The sequence below is a fragment of the Neophocaena asiaeorientalis genome, unplaced genomic scaffold (assembly GCF_003031525.2).
Source record: "Neophocaena asiaeorientalis asiaeorientalis breed wild unplaced genomic scaffold, Neophocaena_asiaeorientalis_V1.1 scaffold100, whole genome shotgun sequence".
NCBI classification, from domain to species: Eukaryota; Metazoa; Chordata; class Mammalia; order Artiodactyla; family Phocoenidae; genus Neophocaena; species Neophocaena asiaeorientalis.
In genome coordinates this window covers 256651-282436 of record NW_020173955.1, presented here as the reverse complement: position 1 = coordinate 282436, position 25786 = coordinate 256651, and the positions used below count along the sequence as shown (strand labels likewise).

The following is a 25786-nucleotide window of genomic DNA, read 5'->3' as shown; positions in this document are numbered from 1 at the left end:
GAGACTCTCGGGCGCTGATTGGTCGGAGCCGAGGGGGCGGGGCGGTGGGTGTGAAGGGGGCCGGCCCAGGTCTCAGAGCTCCCCCTCTCCTCCGCAACTGCGAGCTCCCTCATTACATCATCTTCGGACCGTAGCCGCCGTGCAGGACTGGGCGCGGCGCGATCCACTCACCCCGGGGCTCCAGCCCGCTCTCCCGCGTCTCTCCTGGCCCTCCCCGCACCTGCTCCAGGGCCAAGACCGGGAGAGCCCCGCGGGCTAGCTCCCAGAACCCGCTAGGCACAGCTAGCGGACCTCGGCAGCTCCGCCTGATCCATTCATTGAGAGCCGCGTATTTTCCCGGAGCCCCAGTCCCCCGCCTCCTCCAGCTTGGAGCCGCGGGTAGCGCCATGGAGAAGAGCAGCGAGACCAACGGCTACCTAGACAGCGCCCAGGCGGGGCCTGCAGCGGGGCCTGGCGCGCGGGGGAGCACGGCCGGACGCGCGCGGCGCTGCGCTGGCTTCCTACGGCGCCACGCGCTGGTGCTGCTCACAGTGTCCGGAGTGGTGGCGGGCGCCGGCCTGGGCGCGGCGCTGCGTGGGCTCAAGCTGAACCGCACACAGGTCACCTACCTGGCCTTTCCTGGAGAGATGCTGCTCCGCATGCTGCGCATGATCATCCTGCCGCTGGTGGTCTGCAGCCTGGTATCGGGCGCCGCCTCCCTTGATGCCAGCTCTCTCGGGCGCCTGGGCGGCATCGCCATAGCCTACTTCGGCCTCACCACACTAGGCGCCTCGGCTCTCGCAGTCGCTTTGGCGTTCATCATCAAGCCTGGATCTGGCGCGCAGACCCTTCAGTCCAGCGACCTGGGTCTGGAGGAGACGGGGCCCCCACCGGTCCCCAAAGAGACAGTGGACTCATTCCTCGACCTGGCCAGGTAACGTCCTCCCTTCCCCGCCAGCTAACACCTCGCCGAGTGCCCAGTGGGAGACTCCAGCTCTCTAATGCACTCTAGTTCATACTCATACACCCTCATATACTCCTAAGAGTTCATTCTTAACTAGCTGCTGGTGGCTCTTAACATTTTTTAAATATCAAAATAACGTCTGGAGGCTTTGCATATTGACCACACCTTTGCAGACGTCAGCGGGGGGCGCACCTGACATTCTCAAGGATCGGTACTGCATCTTTTAGGAAGAACCAGTCCTACCATTAGGTGGGAGTGTGTTAGGGAAGAGGCAGCGGTCTCACCTGTACTTTACTCCTTACACTCTCTGGCTGCCCACACTAGGGAAAACGTTCCAACCACGCCCCAATATCCTCACCCAATTTTCTCGGCCAACGGTGCCCAAAAGCTTCTGGGAGCATTGTTTAAATTTTGCCTGTTGGACTATTCTCACCTGTAATCTGTGGCCTTTGTTTCAGCCCTTTGGCTGGTAGGAAGCTGGCAATTTTTTGAAGAGCTGTCAGTGGACCCAAGGATAACAAGGCTGGAGGTAGTTGTGCAGGGCTCATTGCCCAGAAACATGCCTCTCCTGGGAACTTGGGATGGGTTGCTGTCAATCCCCATAGTCAGGAACATTGTAGAGTATTATGAGTTTTAAGGGGCTTTATTTGTGGGAAGATGTGAATTCTAGAGAGGAGAGAGAAAGAAGCATCTTCACTTAGCTTTGCCTGCTTTTTGTGACTCTTAGAAGTTGCATTTCATCCCTTGAGGTGTAGTGTAGTCTTTGTGGATTGGCCAAAGCCTCAGCCTCTTTTGGTTTCTCCATTAGCCCAGAGTTCACAGATGGGAAAACTGCAGCCTAGAGGCATTTACTGACATGGCCAGGTTCAGCTGAGCGCGGACCTCAGCTGGCTCCCCCTCCAGATTTCCAATAATTCTGGATTCAGACCCTCGGACATATGTTTTGTCTTGAGTCACCGAAGCAAAGCTCCTCATTGCTGAGGCTGTGAAAAACAGCAAACTCTGGGCAAAGTGACTTGACTCCCTGCTGTTTCTATTTCTCCTTCTGGAAAATGTGATGACTGTCTGCCACTTAAGATTGAGAGTGTTCATTTAATTACAACAGGAATTCCCTGGCAGTCCAGTGGTTAGGTCTGTGCACTTCCACTGCATGGGGCACGGGTTCAATTCCTGGTCAGGGAACTAAGATCCCACCTGCTGTGTGGTGCAGCCAAATAAATAAATAAATAAAATTACAAAAAAAAAAAAAAAAACCAAAGGAACTTACACTGAAAAAATCAAAAAGCCAAACCTCTCTGATGAGGGGGACCAAAAAGTTCTTACCAAAACTTCTTACCAAAAAGGCAGGTGGAGGTGGCCCATTAGAACTTTGATGAGCTACAGCGTTTGTCTAGTGTCTAGCAGCTTGATATTTGGAGTCTTTAAAGATCCTTAAGGTTGGAGGACTAACTTTTAAGTGGGTACTGAAAAAGTCTACTGAGGGTGAGAGTACCTTTGGCTTATTACCTTCAGCGTGTCAGTCAGGGAGGGAGGTTGTGGGGTTAAGGGAGTCTTTTTTGCAGGGATTAGTGGCTCGGAGTGTGGATGCTCTGACCTGCTGGTGGTACCCCATAGAGACGCTAGTAGCATTCTTTTATCTCCGAGAGAGGCAATGGCCAAGAAACAGGGGGCAGGGGGTGGGGGTGAAGGAGGAGTTACCTTATTCCACCAGCCCCAGAAGGGACTTATTTCCTGATCATGGTTTTCTAGTTTTAAATACAAGCCCCTTCAGCTCCTGCTTCTGAAGTGAATGACCCATCCTTATGGCTTAGCGGTCAGTGTAAGTACAGACTCTCGATGACTCGGGCCACAAATACAGGGAAGGACCAAGAGAACATTTGTCGTAGCTTGTTGGGGGTAGGTAGTGTTTCATAATGCTTCCAAAGGCCAAACTTCTTTAATCCAGCAGGTCACGGATAAAGGTAGGGCAGGTGGTATGAGGAAACTGAGACAGAGATTAAGTGATTTGCTCAAGGACACAGAGTGGTTTGTCAAAAGAGAGATTAGAAGAACTATGGGTCTCATGCCCCCTGGTTCAGGGCTCTATTTCTCCCACTCTTCCCTTCCCCAAGTCAACATACCATAGAAATGAGGCCCTGCTGGCGGCCTAGTCCCATCTCAGAAGTGTTTGCTCTGATGCGCATGTAAGTGTACCAGGTAAGGGTATAGTCAGCTCGGGGCAGACGCTCACTTCTTGTAAGCAGAGGAGTCGAGCCTCTTCAGTGAAGGAAAGCGAACGTGCAGGTTGGATTGGACTCTCATTGAGCAGCTTTTGAGGGGAAATGGAGTCCTGAGCCACGTGGAAATGCTTCCTGAGTCTGGGGACTCTCTGGGTAAACATTTTAAAATTGCTTCCGTCAAAGAAACCAATTTTATGGTTTCATAAAATTTTATGGATGCCAATTTTCAATTTTACGGATGCCAATTTTATGTGACTCCAGGCATGTTCCCTGGCAAAGGCAGGGCGCAGTCCTTTCTGCCTGTGGGCAAGTGAGTGAATATGAGATTCTGTGGGCAAACACCTCGATGATCCCGCAGGCCTGCCCCTGGTAACTGCCTAGAACCTAAACGCCTGGAAGGAGTGGGGAAAATCTCAGGTGACTGATTGCAGCTGCCGCCAAGGCTTTGCTCAAGTCCACGACCTTTCCAGACCGTGGAGTGCCCCCAAACTCCCACTGCATCTCTCTGCCATGATTTCTAATTTAGTTTTTCAAGATGGAACTACAAGTCAGAGAGAAATGAAGCTAATAGACACTGATTATGCCTTTTAGGAAATTCAGAATGCCGTTGCCAAGTGGTTTGATTTCCCAGCACAATGTATTAGAAATAGCATAGCAGACTGGGGCATGGGGGTGAGGCTAGACCAGGTCCTTTGAGAGCTGAGAAAGGACAGTGGACAGCAGCTGGCAGGTGGGAAAGTCATGGTCTCCTCTTGAGCAGCCCAAGCGCCATGCATTGGAACCTGGAAGAGTATGGGACTCAGTACTGGGTGTGACCCAAAGTGACTTCTAAGCAGGTCTTCAGGAACCCAGTCATTGTGGAACTTCTTGGTCCCTAACAACGTTTACTGACTGTGGGTCCTAGGACATGTCCATACCTTTCTGTGCCTTGGCTTCCTCATCTTTATAATGGGGATCATGAGAGTGCCTGCCTCCCAGGATCGTGGTGAGCATTAAATGAGTTATGTCTGTAAAGATCTAAGAATAGGGCTGACCCAATAGATGCTTGCTCGTGTTATAAATGGGGCAAGGTTACAGAACAATTGTGTTTTTTTGGTTCACATGAGTTAATGGGGATGGCTCTCTCTTCACAGTCTGAAATAAATGAGAGTGAGTGGGAAGAAAAGGATGTTTGGGACCTCAAGATGACTTGAAGCTAATGTAGCCTTTAGGTATATTGGGAACCACATGGAGCCTGGAGAAAAGGTGAACAGTGACTATGTTTTGGACTAATATAATCAACACTGTAGGAGATTTGGAAAACGGAGAAAATCAAAACTAAACACAGAAGAGCCTTCCATTCTGAAATGGGGCAGAAATCCTCACATATTCTCCCCAACATCTCAGTTTCTTTTTCCCCTGCATGACACGTGTCTGGTCTCCAAAGTTGACCTCAGTTTTCTTCACCTGTCAATGGAAAGGATTCAGGCAACTGACCTCAGACATTCCTCTGAGTGATAATATTTGTGGTTTTCAAATGGAAAACCAGAGGCTTATCTGCCAAGGAGGCAGGTAGCTCCTGGGCCTGGGACACTGTCTGCACTAGCAGCCAGAAGAATGATCCTGGGCCACTGTCTTGCAGAAGGGGCTACCATGTGCCTGGTAAAGGCAATTGAGATTTTGCCTGTCGTCCAGTTTTCTAGACTTTATTGCTTTTCTTGTGCTCACTTTCTCAACAGTGGACAGGGCTTGGAGCCTTTCCCTTCACACAGGGTGGTGCTAGGGACTCACCTTCCTTCCCGAGAACTGGGTGAATATGATGCCTCTCAGGCTGCAAAGAACACATTTCTTCAGTAGGTGCGAAGAAACCTGTAGGCAAGATGAAGACTCTTAGCGAATCTAACGTGGATCCAAATTAATGGAGGTTTCTCAGCCTAACTAGTCACTAAAAATGGCAGCTTAGAATATTAAAAAAAAATTCTTTAGCTCGACACCATGCCTGAATAGTTCAGAAAAGAACATAAACCCAGGACTTCCCTGGTGGTGCAGTGGTTAAGAATCCGCCTGCCAATGCAGGGGACACGGGTTCAAGCCCTGGTCCGGGAAGATCCCACATGCCGTGGAGCAACTAAGTCCGTGCGCCACAACTACTGAGCCTGCGCTCTAGAGCCCGTGAGCCACAACTACTGAGCCCACGTGCTGCAACTACTGAAGCCCGCGTGCCTAAAGCCCGTGCACTGCAACAAAAGAAGCCACTGCAATAAGAAGCCCGCGCGCCACAACTAGAGAAAGCCCGCACACAGCAACGAAGACCAAATGCAGCCAAAAATAAATAAAAATTAAAAAAAAAAAAAAGAACATAAACCCAGAGAGGTCGTGTGGGTAGTGATGAAGAACAGACACTGAAATCAGCTAGCCGGTTTTGAATCCAGCTCTACCACTTACTAGTTGTATGGACAAGTCATTTAGCCTCTCTGTACCTCAGTTGCCTTATCTGTAAAATGAGGTTAATAATAGTGTAGCTACTACCTAGACTTGTTACGAGGATTAAATGAGTTAATATTTGAGTGTGTTGCTAATATTCTAGTGTGTCCCAGCCTCTCAGGGACAGCTGAGGGCTACTTGACACAGAGAATGAGTACAGCTCTTAGCCTTATTTCCTCAAACGTCCCCCACCCCAGGGTCCCAGCCTTAGCCTTTCAGGCTGGAATCTAAAACTGGATGTGGGCCTCAGAAAGAGGATAGGTTACTCCCCTACCCCCCACTGTCTCCATAGTGTGAGCCCGTCACCCCCAGCCCTTCCTCCGCTCCCGGCCTTGTAGGGGGTACCAAGATCTGAAGGGGCACATCCCTGTTAACTGAACCTGTAACAATAAGCACTAGGGATAATAAATATTTATCAGGTGTACATAGAGTGTCGTATCCTGTTCCGAAGGGTCTTTGAAATTTCCATAAATTCGGTAAAGAATTTTTGAACTTAAATGAAAGGAAATACTTTGGGAACAGAAAAAATATACCAAGCCAAAGTAAATTGTTTTACAGTCTTCTCATATGGAAAAGGGAAATGCATACCACCCTTGACAATAGGATCAGAAGAACAAATAGCACCAGATGTATGAAGAAGGAACATTTCTGAAGTTTTTCATGGTGTGAGCTGCACGAGTCTGTACAGTACTACTAACAGAAGTTCTGCTTTCAAAACTTCAGCCTGAGCTCATACCAGTTTTTCTGCTTGCTTTAAGTAACGTGTCCAAAGGTTCCTAAAGCACCGGAAAGACTCGTCCATTCATTCTCTCCCAATTTGGTCGGACTTGGGTCTCTGGATTTAGTAGTACAGTCTTGGCATTTTTTGCAAATGTTTTTGACTTAGACCCACTATGAGAAATACATTTTAAATAATGGCATATCCACATACAGACACCTTCACTCCCACATATACAATCCGAAACACAAGCCCTACAAAACAACATTTTAAGCGTGATACATGCTGATCTTTTCTACTCTGTCTAATGTATTACATCTTTTATAAAATGCTGGTTTGAGCCAGGAAATTGATTCCATGGCCAACTAATGTTTGATAAACTTTGGTCTAATGTATACCTGGTATTATGTAATTTAAGGAAATTTCTCAGGGTCAAATAACAGAAAAATGACATATTTGAGAATTTAAATAAAATGAAGAGCCTCAATGGTTAGAAGCAGCCTAATACCCAGTGAAATTGAGTGCTGTGCAGAGGTAAGCTTGAGAAGACCATTTGATCCTTCTGATTTCCAGACCGTGGATCTCACAAATCCAGATCTCTCCTATCTAATATGATAGACACGAGCCACAAGTGGCTGTTTAAATTTAACTAGTTTAAATGTAAATAAAATTAAAAATTCAGGGACTTCCCCGGTGGCGCAGTGGATGAGAATCCGCCTGCCAGTGCAGGGGGCATGGGTTGGATCCCTGGTCTGGGAAAATTCCACATGCCACGGAGCAACTAAGCCCATGTGCCACAACTACTGAGCCTGCGCTCTAGAGCCCAAGAGCCACAACTGCTGAGCCCGTGTGCCACAACTACTGAAGCCCACATACCTAGAGCCCGTGCTCCACAGCAAGAGAAGCCGCTGCAATGAGAAGCCTGCGCACCGCAACAAAGACCCAACACAGCCGCCCCCCCCACCCCTGCAAAAAAATTCAGACCCTCAGGAGCACTAGCCATATCTCAAGTGCTCAATAGCCGCACAACTACCATATTGGACAGCATAAATTAGAAAGTTCTGTTGGAGAGTGCTGGTCTGTATGGAACGTGAATGGGAGATATAGCAAATTGATGTCTCTGGGCACTAAATGAGGGGTTGAATTTGATCACTTCCAAGATCCCTTCCAGCTCAAATGTCCCTCATTTTGAAAGCCCAGATGGTTACTCTGTCAATGTGAGTAGCTGGGAAAAGTGTCTGGAGACAGAGCTCTGGAGGAGCAAAACTGCTTGCATGACGAGCTGCTCATCCTTGAATACAGGAGAGCTCAGGAGTAAGAAAAAGTCCGATTCACAGCAGCATCTTGTTTAAAAGTCAAAGGAAAGAGGGATAAGAAGAATGCAGAGAGAACAAAGTCAGAGGACTGACACACCTGACTGTGAGACTTGCTACAAAGCTGCAGTAATCAAGACAGTGTGGTGTTGTCAAAAGAATAGACAAATACGTCAATGAAACAGAAGAGAGCCCAGAAATAGACCCACGTAAATATGGTCAAGTGATCTTTGACAAAAGAACAAAGGTGATACAGTGACACAAGAATAATCTTTTCAACAAATGGTGTTGGAACAGCTGGACATCCACACGTAAAAAAAAACGAATCTAGACACAGCCCTTGCACCATTCACAGAAATTAACTCAAAATAGATCACAGATCAGGGCTTCCCTGGGGGCGCAGTGGTTGAGAATCCGCCTGCCAATGCAGGGGACACGGGTTCGATCCCTGGTCCGGGAAGATCCCACATGCCGCGGAGCAACTAAGCCCGTGCACCACAACTACTGAGCCTGCGCGCCTAGAGCCCATGCTCAGCAACAAGAGAAGCCACCGCAATGAGAAGCCTGCGCACCGCAACTCAGCCCGCTTGCCGCAACTAGAGAAAGCCCCCGCGCAGCAACGAAGACCCAATGCAGCCAAAAATAATAAATTAAAAAAAAATACTTCTTAAAAAAGAAACAAAAGTGGATCACAGATCTAAACGTAAAACACGAAACTGTAAAACTCCTGAAAGATAACATAAAATGACCTCTGGTATGGCAATGACTTTTTAAATACAACACCAAAGGCACAAACCATGAAAAGTAGAGAAAAATGTTTTGCCTTACTCCTGCAGCCTCACATCCTTGCCCCTTGGTGGGGGCAGGGGCATGCTCCTGCCCCTGCTCCTGGCCTGTGGCAACCAGGGGAACTGAAGGAAAGGAGTATGATTCTGTGGGTTCAACTCACTGCCTGCAGGCGATTCCTTCCAAAGGATCAATATTTGAGAGCTGAGTTATGTAATCTAAAAAGAGTTCAGTCATCCCATTGAATGTATGTATTTTTTTTGGTTGTCAGATCTCCTTTGCAGTTAGCACTGTATCTTTTGTCCTAACTTTTTAAGCAATTTTGAGATATGATTTACATACAAAAGATGCATCCATTTCAGGGGTACAGTTCAATGAGTTCTGACAAATAGATAAACCATTTAATCACTACCACAATCCAGACACTGAACATTTTTGTCTCCCATGACCCTTCTCAGCAATTCCCACTCTTCATCCCTGGCCTCAGGCGGTTTTGGATAGAAAGTTTTGCTTTCTATCACTATGCATTAGTTTTGCTTTTTCTAGAGTTTCATGGTGATGGAATCACTCAGCATGTACTTTTCTTTGTCTGGCTTCTTTTGCTCAGCACCATGGTGTTGAGATAATCCACGTTGTGTATATTAGCGGTTGATTCCTTTTTATTGCCAGGTAGGATTCCATTGTATGGATTTATCATAATGTTATTTGTCCACTCATCAGTTGATGGACAGTTCAGTTTTGAGCTATTATGAATAATGCTGTTATTCATACAGGTCCTTTTTGCAGACATATATTTTCATTTCTCTTGGGTAAATGTCTAGGAGTAGAATTGCTGGTTCATATGGTAAGTGTATGTTTAACTTTATAAGAAACTGTCAGAACACTTCATGATCTTAGGAACTTGATTTTTTGGCAGGAGTCACTGTTTTGACTCTAGTATTGAATATACCCCTCTGTTCCCATTGGATTTTGTAGACTAGATATTGTAGACTGTCTGAAAACAGGTTGACCAAACGGTGGCCGTTTGGTCTAGAAGTTCTGGGTTAGGGTCCTTTCTGGGTGAGACAGTATTGGGTTATTGCTTATGCTAAAGACACCAAGCAGGTCAACAGCTCATTCCTGAAGGATACGAAGTATTTGCAGGGGAAATCGTCCCCCATGGAGAAGACAGAGGGCTTCTAACCCAGCTCTTTCCTTAACTTCCCTGTCTTCTTAGGGGGAGAAGCAGGGTGGCCAGCTCAGTCTGAGAACTACTGTGGTGGATGCAGAATGGGCAAAACCTTGGCTCAGGGCCTGTTTCTGCTTCTAACTAGTGTAGCAAATGGAAATGAGATACCAAACGTACTCCTACAAGACTGAGAAGGGTGCTTTGTAATGGAAATAAGAGGCAAATGTAAGTTGCTATTCATCTACACACTAAAGAATAGTCAATACAAATGCCTAGTCTGTTTCTGCCTTTCTTTTAAAGTAAATATGCTTGTAATAGGAATCAAACTTCAGATCACCGTTTTGCAATGGTTAATTCAACAGAAGATCACATTTTGTCTGTTTAAATACAGACGTGTACTTTTGGGTATTCTCTAAGTATGTTAAAAGCAATTCAGGTTTCATAGACAAGCAAGATGGGAAAGGCTGAGTTGCAGTCTCTAGATGCTGGCTGTCTATGGAAGCTTCCTGAGTGTTCTAATGAAGTCATTTTTGTGTCTCGTTAACCCTTTTGGTGGGTGTATTCATTATCTATTGTTGTATAACAAATTACCACCAATTTAGCAGCTCAAAATCACACATATTTATTACTCCATAGTATCTGTGGTATCAGGAATCCTGGCACGGCTTAGCTGGGTCTTCTGCTTCAGAGTCTCTTATCAGGCTGCAATCAAAGTGTTGGCCGCAACTAGGGTCTCATCTGAAGGCTTGACTGGGGAAGGAGTCACTTCTGAGGACTCATGGTTGTTGGCAGAATTCAGTTCCTTGAGGTTCAGACTGGGAGCCTCAGTTCCTAGTTGGCTGTTGGCTAGAAGCCACCCTCCATGTCTTGTCATACGGGTCTTTCCAATATGGCGGCTTGTTTCATCAAATATGCAAGCCCAGAAAGCAATAAAGAGTGTCTTCTTTATGGAAGCCACAAGATGGAAGCCGCAAGTTTATGTAACCAAATCACAAAAGTGACATCCCATCACCTTTGGTGTATTCTGTTGGCTAGAAGCAAGTCATACCCATCCCCCACCCCCCATGACACACACACCGAAGGGGAGGGTATTACACAAAGGTGTGACTACCAGGAGGCCTCTTAGACTCTGCTTGCCAAGCTGGGCTACAGTCAGACCTGCCTACCTCTGAAACCAAACGCATGCAAATAGTTGCCTAGAGATTCTAGTGCTATGAACAACTCAACCACAGAAGTAAAAATGAGTGGATACGGTTGGCACAAATTGTAAAGGATGGTCTTTCACTCTTCTAGACTTATTCTTATAGGAAGTGGGTAGAACAAACGGATTATCAGTGGGATTTTCTTGTATATCATGACCAGCATCTGTACAATATATGACCCAAAGGAGGCCCTCAATAAAAACTGTGTGCATGAATAGATTTTGGTTTCAAAATCTAGCTTAACTGGATCAGTTCTACTGCTCTCCTTTTATAACAAATATTTTATACTATCCTTCATCCTGAAATGAAATCCATAAATAGAATTTACCTACATACATAATTTCAAACATCAATATGACTTGACTGTGATATAAAAAACCCACCAGCTTGGTGGTTGCCAGAGGCGGGGGTAGAGAGTGGGAGAAATAGGTAGAAGGGGATATTATATATTTTTAAAAATAGAAATAAAAATGTAAGTATGCTATAAAATTTTAAAAAAGAAAAAATACTAAAGGACAGTAATTTATAATAAAAATAATGTCAGGATGTGAATGCTGTAAACCAAAATGGTTAGCTGCTTGCTTCTGAGTTTAGAGTCACCATTAATGGGACAGCTTTACATTCAGACATTTAGCAGAACAAATGGCTGGGCCCTGGCACTTCCCCCTGAACACACTCCCCCAGTTCCAGGGATGTCCCCCAGTTATTACAACAACAAAACACTCCTTTGGATTTCACTAGTGGGCAGTGCCACTCCCTGTTGAAAACCACTGCACTAAGGCTTAGCCTCTAGGGGAAAGGAAAGTGATGCAGTTATTCCGGTTTCCTTGGACACAGCTTACCTCAATATCCAGGGGCACCACGAGGGAGATGAGGATAAAGATCAGTGCACTCAAAGTATCTGTTGGGGCCCCGCAGCCGAAGCACAGTTGGGTGCTTGGATCAAGCAGAAGATGGCAGTAAATGCTGGACGTGGGGAAAGAGGGAACCCTGTGTGTCAGGCTGTCAGGAATGGGCATCTTAAAGTGGACACTTTGAATGCTGAATTTTAAGAATACTGACAAAATGCTTTCTTTTCCAACAGAAACCTGTTTCCCTCAAATCTTGTGGTTTCAGCTTTCCGTACGGTAAGCTTGATGCTTTGCTAAAAATATGAAACTTTGGGGAGGGGTGGGTTACGTATAAATTACTGCTATAGAGTTAGGTAAGGTGGAACAGGGAGGGTTGTATTGTTAACAACACTTAGTATCATTGGCCTAAAATTTATAGATATACCCCTGGAGTCAAAACAAACAAAACAACAAGAAACCAAAAATTTTTCCGAAATATCCCACTAGTTCCAGTATCTTTTCATATCACCTAATACCCTCAAATCACATTTTTGGGAGTTCTTAAATATTTTAGATTTTTTTTTTTTGGCTGTACTGTGTGGCTTGTGGGACCTTAGATCCTTGACCAGGGATTGAACTTGTGCCCCCTGCAGTGGAAGCACCAAATCTTAACCACTGGACTACCAAGGAATTCCCTAGAATTTTCAAAAAATACATTTTAATCTTTTTTTTTTTCTGATTATAGGGATAACGTATGCTCCTTGCAAAAAATAAAGTGCAAAGAAGTAGAAGAAAATAAAAATCACCCATAATCACTACCTAGAGCTACCCATTAACATTTTGGTATACATCCTTCCAGTATGTTTTTTCTATACATGTGCACATTCACATGATTTTAAAATAATTATGCTATATAACATTGTTAGTACGTACACGTGCTACACATATTGTTCTGTAACCTGCTCTTATTGTTAACATTTTCTCATGTCGGTAAATATCCTTCTGCATAAGTTATTGGCTGTATTCCACTGTATGAGAGTATCATAATTTTACTCAACCAGTCCCTTGTTGATGGTGGTTTCCAGTTTTTCCCTAATTTTAGCAATTCTTCAAGTAACTCCCCTGCAGCCATGCTTTATATAGAGAAAGAATATAAAGGTCTAGATAGATGGACTAAACTGATAGCCTTTTTCAAGCCAAGACTTTTCTGTTTCTACTTACAGCCTCTCTTTAAAACAAACATACAAACAAACAAACAACAACAAAAAAAAACCCCTGCATGTAAACATAGCTGTGGCTTGTATGTATAATGTGAGGTAGGAGAAAAATACAAAGTTTGTGGGGCTTTCAGTGCCTGGCACAGAAGGTGTGGGGTGGTTTTTTTTGCCCTGCCATCCTTAATCACGGGACAGCTGAACATCTCTGCCCATCTGAAAGCTTGATAATCAAAGCTGAGAGAGACCAGAGCTCTTTAAAGGCCGGTTCAAAGCAAGCCTCTGGGTCTGAACCCTCTAAGGGGCTCCTCTTAACAGTTCAGAAGCCAGGTGTCCTTAGAAGGGTCAGGAAGGGTGTCTTATAACAGAGTCCCCTCAACGATAATGCATCCTGCCCCAGGGAGACAACTGTGTGCGTTGGGCAGAAGTGTGTGAAGTCAACTGGCAGGACCAAAGTTGGAGGGACGTTTCACCTCTGATGAGTGGTCTCCCAGAAGACTCAGCCCGAAAATGCTGTCTTGCCTTCCAGCCTTTGCTCTGGGGAGTGGAGGCTGAAGGCAGATTAGAAACAGATGCTGAAAAGCAGTCAGGCTCAAATAAGTTCTGGAACATAGTGGAGCATAAATAAATGAATGAACATAAAATAACACATCGAAAAGTGTACTTCGGCATCGTGGAACGAATTCCAAGTTTCCCCAAATAAGGTGAACTCTGAGCTGTTGGAGGTATCAAACCATCAGCTTGAAAGTGTGCAGACCTTCTCCAAACCAGCGACCAGGGGACATAGGAAATTCTCCCCATTTCCTTGGCTTCCTAAAAAACCAGAAGTCTGGAGTGCATGCTGCCTTGGTCTTAAGTAACTTTTGTACAGTCGTCAGAGGCCCTTGTCAGGCCAGCCAAGTGAGGAGTGCCCAGAAGACCTGGAATGAAGAAGGACAGAGTAGCCAGAGGCCCAGCAGTCCTCTCGGTTCCTCCAGGTGGTCTTCAGCTGTGAACTGACGGGAGTTTTGCTTTCTCTTGTTCACAGTATGCAACCGACTATAGAGAGGTGACCCACAACACAAGCACTGGAAACATAACCCGTGAAAAGGTAAAACTTCTTGTGAGATCACTTGTGGCAAATACTTATAACACAAATAATGCTTCATAACTGAAGGAGCATACACGATGCGTGTTTTTCTCAGCTGGACTGAAGACTTTGGGGTTTGAATGGGCTGTTTGAAACACACGGGTTAGGTTTGCTCCTTTGGCCATTTACCATGTTTAGTGGATCCATTTCATTGAATTGGAACTACTGCCCCCTTTCTTAGAAAAAATAATTTTATAACACCCCTTCTACTATTCTGAAATATAATTAATAGGTGATTTAACCTACCCCTGCACATAGAATTGGTCTTGGGGGTTTAACTCACTACAACCATCATTCATTTACAGGTATTTTTGAGTACCTGTTGTTTACCAGACACTGAGCTAGGTCCCAGCCTTCATGCTATATAGCTGGAAGGGACAAGGGACCTCAAGAATTATTCAGTCCAGCCATGGAGCTGCCATGGGGAAAAGGAGGGACTTTGCCCTTCCCCATCCCCTAGTACACCTCCTTAGGGCTTGAGTGGCTCTGAGTTCTTGCACGAACCCATGTCCCCTGCATCGGCAGGCGGGCTCTCAACCACTGCGCCACCAGGGAGGCCCTACCAGCCTTTCTTTGATTGAAGGAAAAGTTCTACTTTTTAAAAAAAGTCGAAAGCTATTAGTTTAGTCCATTTCACTTCATCTTGCAGACAAAGCACCTGAAGCTCAGAGAAGTTATGTAGTATCAGAGCTGGGACTAGGGTTCAGACTAGAACGGTGGTAAAAATGCTCTTTCGGTTTTTACCGCGCTGACATGTTTCCTGTTCAGGGTTTCATAATGTGTTGTGATGGAATAAAATTGTTCCTCTAACATACGCTTAGAGTAGTGAGATTCAGCGCTGCTGGAAAAAATGAATACATTATACCTGTACATTTTAAGTCAGTGATTTAGGACAGACTATCCTGAAAATATCCATGTTGACTCTGAACATCTTTTTTGAAATTCGTCAGTGAGGAGACTATGGTAAGAGCCCAGCAACAAAGAATTTGTTGACATTTAGGAGGCAAAGTTCCAATCACTGACTCTTGATCTGAAGGACCTTTTCACCAATCAGCTCTTCTTTTAAAAGCAACCCTTTGAAGTGATTGTCCAACCTCTAGCTGAATATATCCAGTGATGATGAGCTCGCTACTTTCTGCTTCAACCTATGCCCATTTTGAACAGCTTTCAGAGTTAACAACTAGGTGAAGATTTTGTTTGTTGACTTCCATATCCTCAGACTCCATCTCCCCTTGAGTTTCCTGCCCCTTGATTTGTGAAATCACTGAGGGTTAAAGAAAATAGGAGCCTTTCCTCCTTCCGGGCACAGTGTTTCAGTCTGGCAGAGACAACGGAGCAAATGCATTCTTTAATTCTCACTCATCTGTTGTAAACTTAGACCCTTTGTCCGCTCTGATCCTACAGATCCCCATTGGCACCGAAATTGAAGGTATGAACATTTTAGGATTGGTCCTTTTTGCCCTGGTGTTAGGAGTGGCCCTGAAGAAACTCGGCTCTGAAGGAGAAGAGCTCATTCGTTTTTTCAATGCCCTCAATGAGGCGACGATGGTGCTGGTGTCATGGATTATGTGGTGAGTGTCACCCTGCCACTTGCTGTCTCTCTCATTTCTCCTGCCATCCAGAAAAGAACCTGACTTAGCTGTTCTAGGTCACCCCAATGGGACCACCTGGACCAGTGCTCTGTATGTGGTTGATGTACCACAGGACAGTCTTGGTACAAGGGGTGAAGGACCTCAGAGAAACAGGCATGTGTCATGGTTACCAATCACTTCCTCATCACCCACAATGACCCCTGGGTTTTATCATTGGGGATTTATCTATGAGTCCCACCACCATCCCATATCCCATGAGATGCCCATATCATCTTGTGGGGCAATGGATTCCATAAATTTGCTATCTGCTGTATAAAATAAGGCTCATTTCACTTTAAAGGATAGACTTCAAGCTTCAGAAGGGCCCCTTCCTATAGTATTTTACAACATGGAGGGTAAATCCATCTTCACTCCATACATATATGTAAACTTGGAATGGTCTCTCCTTTATGTGAATGTTTCTTTATGTAATATCAATGCAAGGGTAATTGTTTAATAAAAACCATCAGATTGATTTCTGGCTAACAAGGGAAAAGTTGACAAGATCTCTCAAAGTAACTTCTCAGAAATCATACCGATTTCAGTGCCAATGCCTCATAAGCTTTATCCTGCTGTTTTACTCAAGCCAAACTTTGTGGGTTTTAGCTTCTACCCATTCGTTGCTGAGAAACTAGTTTATCCTTTTGTGCACAAAGCATCTTCCTTATTGTCAACCCTTACATATCCCAGAACGTCTCTCTCTTAGATGGCATTGGGATGGCAGCTGCACTGATTTTAGGAGAGAAGCCTGGAATTTGGTAAGAAAGTTTGAGATTCGGTGGGAAGCCAAGTTCGGAGCCTCCCCTGGTGGTGTTTATCTTGCTTAACCAAATTTTCTTGCTCACCCCAAAATTCCAGAGTCTGACTCTATATTGTAAACATGACACTTCATATGACTGCTGTTGTTCAGGGGAGAAAAATATTTTCAGAAAGGAAAACATGTTTTCATCACATCGAGTTCTTTTCCTGGCTTATTATTTTAGTCTAAAATCCTCCCAAAGTTTGGATTAAAGGAAACTGTGGAAGAAAGTGATGTTCGTATGTTAAGACATTTGTTTTCAATCTGGAAACCAATTTACAGTCATTCATTCAATGTGATGTATTAGTTACAGAAGCAGATATTTGGAAGGGCAGACCCAGCTGAGTGTCTTAACCGCAGTGAGAGATCTGTTGCCTAAAAAGTGCCTATGCATGCATAAGAAGTAGGAGTGGTTATCAGAGGATGGGGCTGGCTTGAAGATGGTCCCTAAAGATTTTGGCCTAATCTATAATGTTTTAATTTTTTTGAAAGGAGAATGTTTTCATGTATTACTATGGGATTTTAAAATAATAATACTGCTTAGAATATCTCTGGGAAGAAAACTCAAGAAACCAGTGACATTGGCTGTCTCCTTGGAAGGAAGATGGGTGCTTGGGTACAGAGGTGGGAGGCAGACTTCACCCTTTTGTACCCTTTAAAATTTGAACCATGTGACATTATTATGTATATAATTAAAATTTACAAACAAAGTTGATAGTTATAAAATTCTTCCTCAATTTATATTAAATTCAAAACAGCAGACTTTTGTTCTTTGTAGCACCCATAGTTCATTTCTTCCCTTCCTTCTTCCCATCCTGCCATTAAAAAAATCTTCACGCTCCAAGAGTGTTCCCAGAGGGTCATTGTTAATGACTTTTTCCCACAGAATCATGTTTTCCAAACCACAAAGAATTTAAAACTTCACAAAAGGCCCAGCTTTGGCTCAATTCTGTATCACAGCAATTCTGCAAAATAGGTGTCTTTTGTGTTTCTAAGTTCTGAGAACAATCCTGAGCAAAGCTGAAAGTCAAGCTTACAGCCCCAGAGGCTTTGCTCTTGAAGAGTTCCTTGCCTTTCCACTTGGGAGCCCATATGGTTGGTTGCATCCAGCTGTTAAGAACATACAATATCCAAGGGGAAAGAAGTCTGTGTCCTAGTCCTGACTCCATCACCCACAATGAGCAATCGTGTTAATTTTACTCAGTTTCACGGCCTGTAAAATGGGCACGGTATACCCCCATCCTTTTCTGTTCCTTAGGGTCATCCTAGGGAGAGGTGAAGACCACCTAGTTGAGAGTCCCTGCGTTCTGTGACAGGAAAGGCCTACATCTCTCAGCCCCAGCATCACCACCCTTCCTGACCAGTGCCCTTTGCTCATGTCCTAGGTACGTACCTGTGGGCATCATGTTCCTGGTTGGAAGCAAGATTGTGGAAATGAAGGACATCATTGTGCTGGTGACCAGCCTGGGGAAATATATCTTCACATCTATATTGGGCCATTTTATTCACGGAGGAATTGTTCTGCCACTTATTTATTTTGTCTTCACGAGAAAAAACCCGTTCAGGTTCCTCCTGGGCCTCCTCACACCATTTGCAACAGCATTTGCTACCTGCTCCAGGTGAGTGGGTTTCAGGTGCCCTTGGCTGCCCTGAGCTGTATTAATATGGAACCAGATGAGCCTGTGGTGGATGCACACAACCGTCATCTTGACATAGTTTAATTTCTTGAAGACTCTAAATTGGTGTCATCTGATTTTTTTGTACTACCAGCCCCACAGCTCTTTGGAAGTGGATTTTTAGGATTGCCAGAATGAGGGATTGCCTCGTTCCCTTCTTCTTGCTGCTTAGAGGTCAACTGGACCATTACTTAGTCCAACTGTGGGTCTTCACCCTAATTAGACCTCTGCCTAAGTGAAAGAAGGCAGCTACTTAAAACGCATTGCATGGGAATAAAGATGCAGACCTACTAGAGAATGGACTTGAGGACACGGGAAGGGGGAAGGGTAAGCTGTGACAAAGTGAGAGAGAGTGGCATGGACATATATACACTACCAAACGTAAAATAGATAGCTAGTGGGAAGCAGCCTCATAGCACAGGGAGATCAGCTCAGTGCTTTGTGACCACCTAGAGGGGTGGGATAGGCAGGGTGGGAGGGAGGGAGATGCAAGAGGGAACAGATACGGGGACATATGCATATGTATAACTGATTCACTTTGTTATAAAGCAGAAACTAACACACCATTGTAAAGCAATTATACTACAATAAAGATGTTTAAAAAAAAAAAACTCATTGCAGGGAAGTTTCTAGAATGATACCTGCCCAATTCTTTCTCCCTTTGGATGGGTGAATTATTTCCTAAATAAGACCAAGGCATCCTGGTGAGGGAGGCATGCTCAGCTCTCTAGGAGTCCACAGTATTGTGGGATTATCTCATTTAGCACAAAAGATGGACCTTGTCATTATTAGAAATCCTTCACAAAAAAATTAGGCTTTCCAAATACACTAAAGGAAACTTTCAAAGGATGGCAGCGCATCGTTTCACTCACACGTTTAGTTTTTGCCTCCCTACGGCGTGTTTCCTCCCATCCTGACTGGCTATGTATATGACAAGGTCGTGGGGGGAAAGAATGAAGGAGGTAAGTTTCTCCAGCTTAGGCAGAAACAAGCCTACTCTCGGCTGTGCCAGCCACACCCTGCAGAATCTGCAGAGCCCACTGGAGAGAGCGGGTCTTATTCTTTGTAATCTAGGAATACAGTTACTCTTTCCAAACTCTCAGAGCCATCTCAGCTTCTTGGTCTAAAAGAAAAAAAAAAAATCATAGTTTGCCTTTTACTTTTTGGGAGGAAAAATATTCAAGAGAGGAGACGCACATTTTGTACCATGAGACAATGTGTGGTTCTTGAGAAATTTGGAACAGGGGTATCCAGGTAAAAAAAAAACAAACAGGTAAATCTAAGGAGTCCAATTTTGAATACTTTGGGAGTTAACAAAACCCCACGTGTGACAGAAACTTTGCAACAATTCTGATATTTCTCTTATTTCAAGGGGAGAGTGCCATAAACTAGGATGGTGCCAATTGCTCTGTTCCCAGGTCCGAGCTGAGTACTATGTTAGCCTGGGCAGGAAGGACTATTCTCATGGTTGGTTGTTTGCGTTTCCAGCTCTGCAACCCTTCCCTCTATGATTAAGTGCATTGAAGAAAACAATGGTGTAGACAAGAGGATCGGCAGGTTCATCCTCCCCATCGGGGCCACGGTGAACATGGACGGCGCAGCCATCTTCCAGTGTGTGGCCGCAGTGTTCATTGCCCAGCTCAACAATGTGGAGCTGAAAGCAGGCCAGATTTTCACCATTCTGTAAGTTCTGTAGTCTTTCCTTCATCATTAGGCCTGGTACAAAACTTGAGGTCTTTTTCTTGTGATTTCCTTTGAAAAACTTCATGAATACCAATCTCACCATGATTCGGGTGTCTCATTTGTAAACTGAGAACAGCGTGAACTCATTACTCGAAGAGAGTGGAACCTCTCTCAAGGGCACAGCTGACAGACTCTAGGGTTGTGTGGTCTTCAGTTTCTAAGCCATGGCTGCCATGTTCTGCATGTCTCTGTGCCCCCTCATACTCTGGGCTAATGGCTGACCCTGCTGTCCCATCCCCTAGAGTGACAGCCACAGCGTCCAGTGTTGGAGCAGCAGGCGTGCCAGCTGGAGGGGTCCTCACCATCGCCATTATCCTGGAGGCCATTGGGCTGCCCACTCATGACCTCTCTCTGATCCTGGCTGTGGACTGGATTGTGTAAGTAGCAAGTCCTAAGGGCACTGAATAAAAGAAGGTCTGTAACGAGCTCCCTAGAAGCTTGGCACTCCGCTGGCCTGGGGCATGCAGAGAAACTTAAAACATGTCATTACTGAGAACTTGCTCAGAACATTCAGGAAAGCCAGGGGCCCAAGGGTCTATGGAGATTGTTGGCTGCATAGGGGTCATAGCCATTGGAGCAGCGAGCCTTCGGGAATGATCATCCTTGGCCTGGAATGTCCAAGGAGTGATTTCTGCAAGGGGAGAAAAGATGAGCCCAGCTAATGCGAATGTCATGGCTTGGGCTCAGGAGCGGAGTTAGGAAGGAGCTGTGATCCAGATGGCCATTACCTGGGCTCCCATAAAGACACAGAACAGTTTCTGAGTGTTGCTTCCTTGAGTCCCATGATACCTTTCTCAGATACAAACAATACCTGTTTTATAGGGAAGGTCCGCTGAGGTACTGATGTTGGACAGTAGAGCATGTGAATAAGAAAATGAACACTGGAGCCCAGGTACCTGGGCTCAAATCCCAGCTTTGCCATTTACTAGTTGTATGATATGAACCATCCGTGCTTTGGTCTGCCCATCCGTCAAATGGGGATAAGAACAGAACCTACACCAGAGTTATGGTGGAGACTAAATGCGTTAACACGTGCACAGCACATAGAAGGGTTCTAGGCACATGCAGGAAGAGCATTCAGTCAACACTGGGGAAGAAAGACGCCCCTGGCCAGGCTAGTCAGAGCTGGGCATGGGATACCCTAAACACTGGAGCCTGGCCCTGGGCTCGTGGCTCAACCCATGGTGGTTGGAAATCTTGTGTTTGGAAATCTTCAAGCCCTGGAGACTTGAAGGGGCTTCTCAGAATCCCTACAGATCCTCGGGGGTGAAATGTGACATGTGCCTTGGAGACCCGCCTTGTCTAGAGAGCACTTGGGAGGGAACTCAGTCCCTGCGATGGTACGTTGCGGTGAGCTGGACGGGACCAGAGCTGCGTGTCAGAGGCCCTGCCTCCTTCCTCACCCCGCTGTTTCCTCTACATGGGGAGTGCAGGCACGAAGGGACACTTAGCCAGGACGAGGGACGCAGGGCGCCAAGCGGGCTGCCCAGGCGAGACCTGCAGTCACAGGAGCCCTTTACCACCGCGACCTCTGATTCCACAGCCCTCAGCTTCTCCAGTGCCGCGGGCAAGGTCACATTTTCCCCCTTTCTTCAGAATGGGCACAGTACTTCCTCTGAGCCCCAGGGATGGGGGATGGTTATGGGGGTCTGGGAAGACAAGCTTCTGGAAGGGACAGCGCTGTTCTCTGTGAGATGGTGTTTGCCACCAGCCAGGGAAAGCATGTGGAGGTTACAATTCAGTAGAGATGCAGTGTCAAAGTGAGAGCAAGAAGGCAGGTTCCCACAGCGCAACCGTTAGTGGGAGAGAAGCTGGACCCAGGATGGAATCTATGCGATCATTCCAGCTGTCTGTAACTTTTATACGATGGTGTCTAACACGTGAAATGCATACATTGAAAGATTTCTGGAAGGAAACAGATCCAGAGGTCAATACTGGTTCACTCAGGGTTGTGGAGTATGGGGGGGCGGGGTGACTTTTGTTTTCTCCTTTGTACTTTTCTTTTTCCCAAGTTTTCATGAGGATCTGTTAGTTTCATAAAAAGTATTTGGAGAAAATCACTTTAGCATCAAGTGAGGCCCTGTGCCCTTACTAGCTTGCTCTCCTTCAGTGTCACAGCTTCCTGGTGGCTCTGCCCAAGGTGACATCCGCCCCCTGGTGGCTCCAGGCAGCATTGGCTGTAATGCCTGCCTGTTCTCTTCCCCCCAGGGACCGCACCACCACCGTGGTGAACGTGGAGGGCGATGCCCTGGGTGCAGGCATCCTCCACCACCTGAATCAGAAGGCGACGAAGAGAGGCGAGCAGGAGCTGAGTGAGGTCAAAGTGGAGGCCGTCCCCAACTGCAAGTCGGAGGAGGAGACGTCACCCCTGGTGACACACCCAAACCCCACTGGCCTTGCGGCCAGCACCCCCGAGTCCAAGGAGTCAGTTCTGTGATGGGGCTGGGCTTCCAGCTTGCCTGTGGGGGATGCCCGCCCCATCGGTCCGGTTGGCAGACCCGGGCACCGCCTTCACTGACTTCTAGCCTCCCGTGCAATGCTTTGGCCCAGTCACTGGTTTGAGGATTACTTCTCAGCACAGGCATTGGGCTTCCCAGCGGGACCTGGTTCCCAAGGACCAGGACACTCTGCCATTTGACCTACCATATCTAGGTGCAACTGTGTACACCCCAGCTCTGTTTGGAAACACACCCTCGAGCTGCCGGGCAGGGGGAGTAACAGGCTCACAGGACCTGGTGGTTAAAGCTTGGAAAATGCACATGTTACTTCATTGCACCCAGGAAAGCTCAGCCTTGGGTGCTTTCCGGGCAGACCTGGACGGGTGGCAGCCATCTGTCACATTGCCTCGTGAGCCATAGTAATTGGAAGAATTCCCAAATTCATAGCCGTGGCTAGAATTCACTGAGCTGGGCCTCAGGTGTTGAGAGTCTACACATCGGCCAGACTGGCTTCTGGGTCACTAGGCTGGAGGCGCTGCACGTCGTCGAGTTAGAAATACTCCATGGTGTTAACACTGCTAGGGTCTCTGGTCAGTGGCACTAAGTAAACAATTACATTCTGAAGTCCAAGAAAGGAGGGGGAATACAGGCTGCAGGGGGAAGGGAAGCAGCCTGATCAGGCCAGGACACACACACACACACACACACACACACACGCTAATGTCCCCATTCTGGCCCCAGCCCTGGGGAGGTTTTCTGCTTTCATGACCTGGGCCTATGTCAACACTGTGGCTCTACACCCATCTACTCTGATTTGGCAACAGGCCAGAGAGGGGCCCCCCTCCGCTGGGGAGGTGTCATGTGGTCATCACATTCAGGACCCTGGCTGGTCTAGCAACAGATTTTAATCCAACTAGACCCTCCCTAAAATGCTGCATTGCAGCAAAAAGAAAATTTAAAAAACCCCACAAACCCACCCCTTCATTGGAGTGAGGTACCACTGTTCCCAGATGCCCTAGCTTTGGCTGATTTCCATAGACTTGGTTTCCTTTCCCTCCAGGACATCAAGGTTTAAAATTATAAGCTAAATGGTCCACCTGATACTTACTGACTTGAGCTGAACCTAGGGGAGGGGGCTTTACGGAGAGAACAAGCATTGCCCGGGATAGGGAAGGAAAACCTAAAAGGCACTAGACTGCTATTTCTCTGTGGCTGTTGGTGTGTATCTGTGGGGTAACCTGCAGCAAGTCCTGGAGCCTCACTTTACCCCATTAGTACAATGGGGCTGATGTCACCTGCCTCTTACCTACCTCAGAGGGATTTGGTGAGGCAAACCGAATGAATCCGCGAAAAACGACCATTTCGCATTTTGCTTCTTGGATATCAAGTGCTAACACCCCCGTACCCTCCTTGCTGTTACCTAAGTGATACCTAAGTTCTCCAGGAGGCTCCGTCTTCTGGGGAGGACAGCTTTTACGAGCAGGGCTTTGTTCTGTGTGCAGGAGCAACTGTTATCACGTCACTTGTTCTCTTAGTAGTTTCTTGTTAGCATCAAATGCAGCCTCTTCCTGATGTCCTTCATCTTTTTGTGAATTAACTACCCCACCTCCCAGCACACTTCTGGGTACCTGACTTCCCCTTGACTCCCAGACCCAGGCACCATTTCTGCCACCGCACATTGGCCATTAAAACTCCCAAACTTTCAGCCTCACTCATTCCCTTGTCACAACTGGAATAGGGGGAAGGGGGGACAGAGAGTGAAGCTCCCCTGTATTAAGATTGTGGGGCATGGGCCTGAGCGGAATGGGCGGGGAAGAACCAAGGGGCACGGAGCAGACCTGGCCCTTTTCCCTTCAGCCCTCTTTAAACCAGCTAAGTCACTCCCGTCTCCTGTGAAGCAGGAGTGACCAGGAGCTGGGCTGAGAGGAGCCTGGAAGCCTCGACCCTCTGGCTTGTTGCTGATGCCTTCTGTTTTCAAAGGGGAAACAATCACATTGATGGATCCCAAACTGCAAATCCCAAACATTCACTATTTTTCAGGTGTCATTAGATCTCATCTTTCCTTCTTCCACATATATACATGGCTATGTACGTACACATACATATATGCAGCATGTATGTGGGAGGTATACATGCGGGTAACATCTATATGTATGTGTGTGTGTATATTTTAGCTCCAGTCCGGGCGAGTTTGAATTTGGACAGAGGTGGACTAACTCAAGTTGCATGTCTTTGGCATCCTGATTTTCCTGTTTCTAAAGGTGAATTTTACAAAACATGGACAGTAGAGCTGGACAATCAGACTCAGGGACTGCGCATCCTCTATCCTGGACCTGGGATTGCGGTGAGGGGAGCGCCGTGCCTGGGGAAGGGTGCTTCCTTGTAAAATCCAGATGGTGATTGCTCCCCTTCCCTTGGCTCTCTCCCTGTTTTTCTGTTTGCAACAAGAATCAGACCAGGAGTGACCCGGCTGGGGAAAATGCCACTTTCTCATTGTCTGAAGATGTCTCCCCTGCGCTTCTAACATGTTGTGGTAAATACTGTTCATCTCTGACTGTTTTGTATGTGTGACACTTGCCTTAAAACATAGCAGTCCTCAGAAATGAATACAGCCTTTCTACTAGGATCTGCATGTTCCTTTATTCCTTCCTTGTGTTTTGAAGTGGTATTTACTGGTGGAGCTCTTCTAGGGGAGGGCCTGGGGGTGACTGAATTGATTATTTTTTCTAGTAGCGTTTAGCCAGCACGACCCCCTGAGGCCTGGCAGGCCACTCAGGTGTCAGAGCTGCTGCAGGACAGTCACTGATGTGACTTGCGGTGGTGAGCGTCCAGGCTCCTGGGCACCTCCCACTCAGCACTAGCAGGGATCTTAAAACAGTGAGTGGTTTTGCGGCATACCTCCATAGTCAAGTCTCTTTAGGACAAGTAGGTCAACAGGCCTTAATTGACCATCTACTGTAAGCCTAGAGCCAAGCTGAAAGAATGCCCCAGTCTGTAGAATTACTGAGAAAGTCCCTGCCTAAAACAGTTGCCCATGCCTACCATCCTTGCCACCACACCCAGCCCATTCTTTTATATCATCTCATTTTCAGTGACACCGCATTCCAGCACAATTAGGGAACTTAGAAACCTCTTATAATACGATTATCCTACAAGCTCCCACTAGCAGCCTTAGTTTCCAGACCCTGGGGCCTCTGAAGGAAGAGATCTCCGGTCTTACCTGGACATATCCAGCCCTTCATATAATATAGCTCCACATTTAGAGGGAAAAGAAAACATACATCAATCTCAGAAGTGTTCCTTCTTTGAAAAAATTTTTTCAGCTAGTGTCCTGAGGTCAGTAGAGATTCAGTGTCTCTTCACTTTTGAAAGAAATAATACCTTTATTGAGATATAATCCACAAACCATAAAATTCACCCCTTCAAAGTATACAATTCAGTGGTTTTTAGTATATTCACAGAGCTGTATAACCATCAACAATCTAATTCCAGATTTTCATCAGCCCAGAAAATA

The 25786-nt window shown here is 46.2% G+C and overlaps 1 protein-coding gene across 1 annotated transcript; it reads left to right on the top strand.

Moving 5' to 3' along the window:
• Window positions 1–141: 141 nt before the first annotated feature.
• On the top strand, window positions 142–25446 carry SLC1A4 (solute carrier family 1 member 4). Its single transcript, XM_024753044.1, has 8 exons — window positions 142–913; window positions 11897–11939; window positions 13884–13946; window positions 15390–15556; window positions 17801–18034; window positions 19580–19774; window positions 20077–20211; window positions 22043–25446. Exons 1-8 carry the CDS (start codon window positions 387–389, stop codon window positions 22269–22271), a joined length of 1593 nt encoding a protein of 530 aa, XP_024608812.1. The 5' UTR covers window positions 142–386; the 3' UTR covers window positions 22272–25446.
• Window positions 25447–25786: the final 340 nt, after the last annotated feature.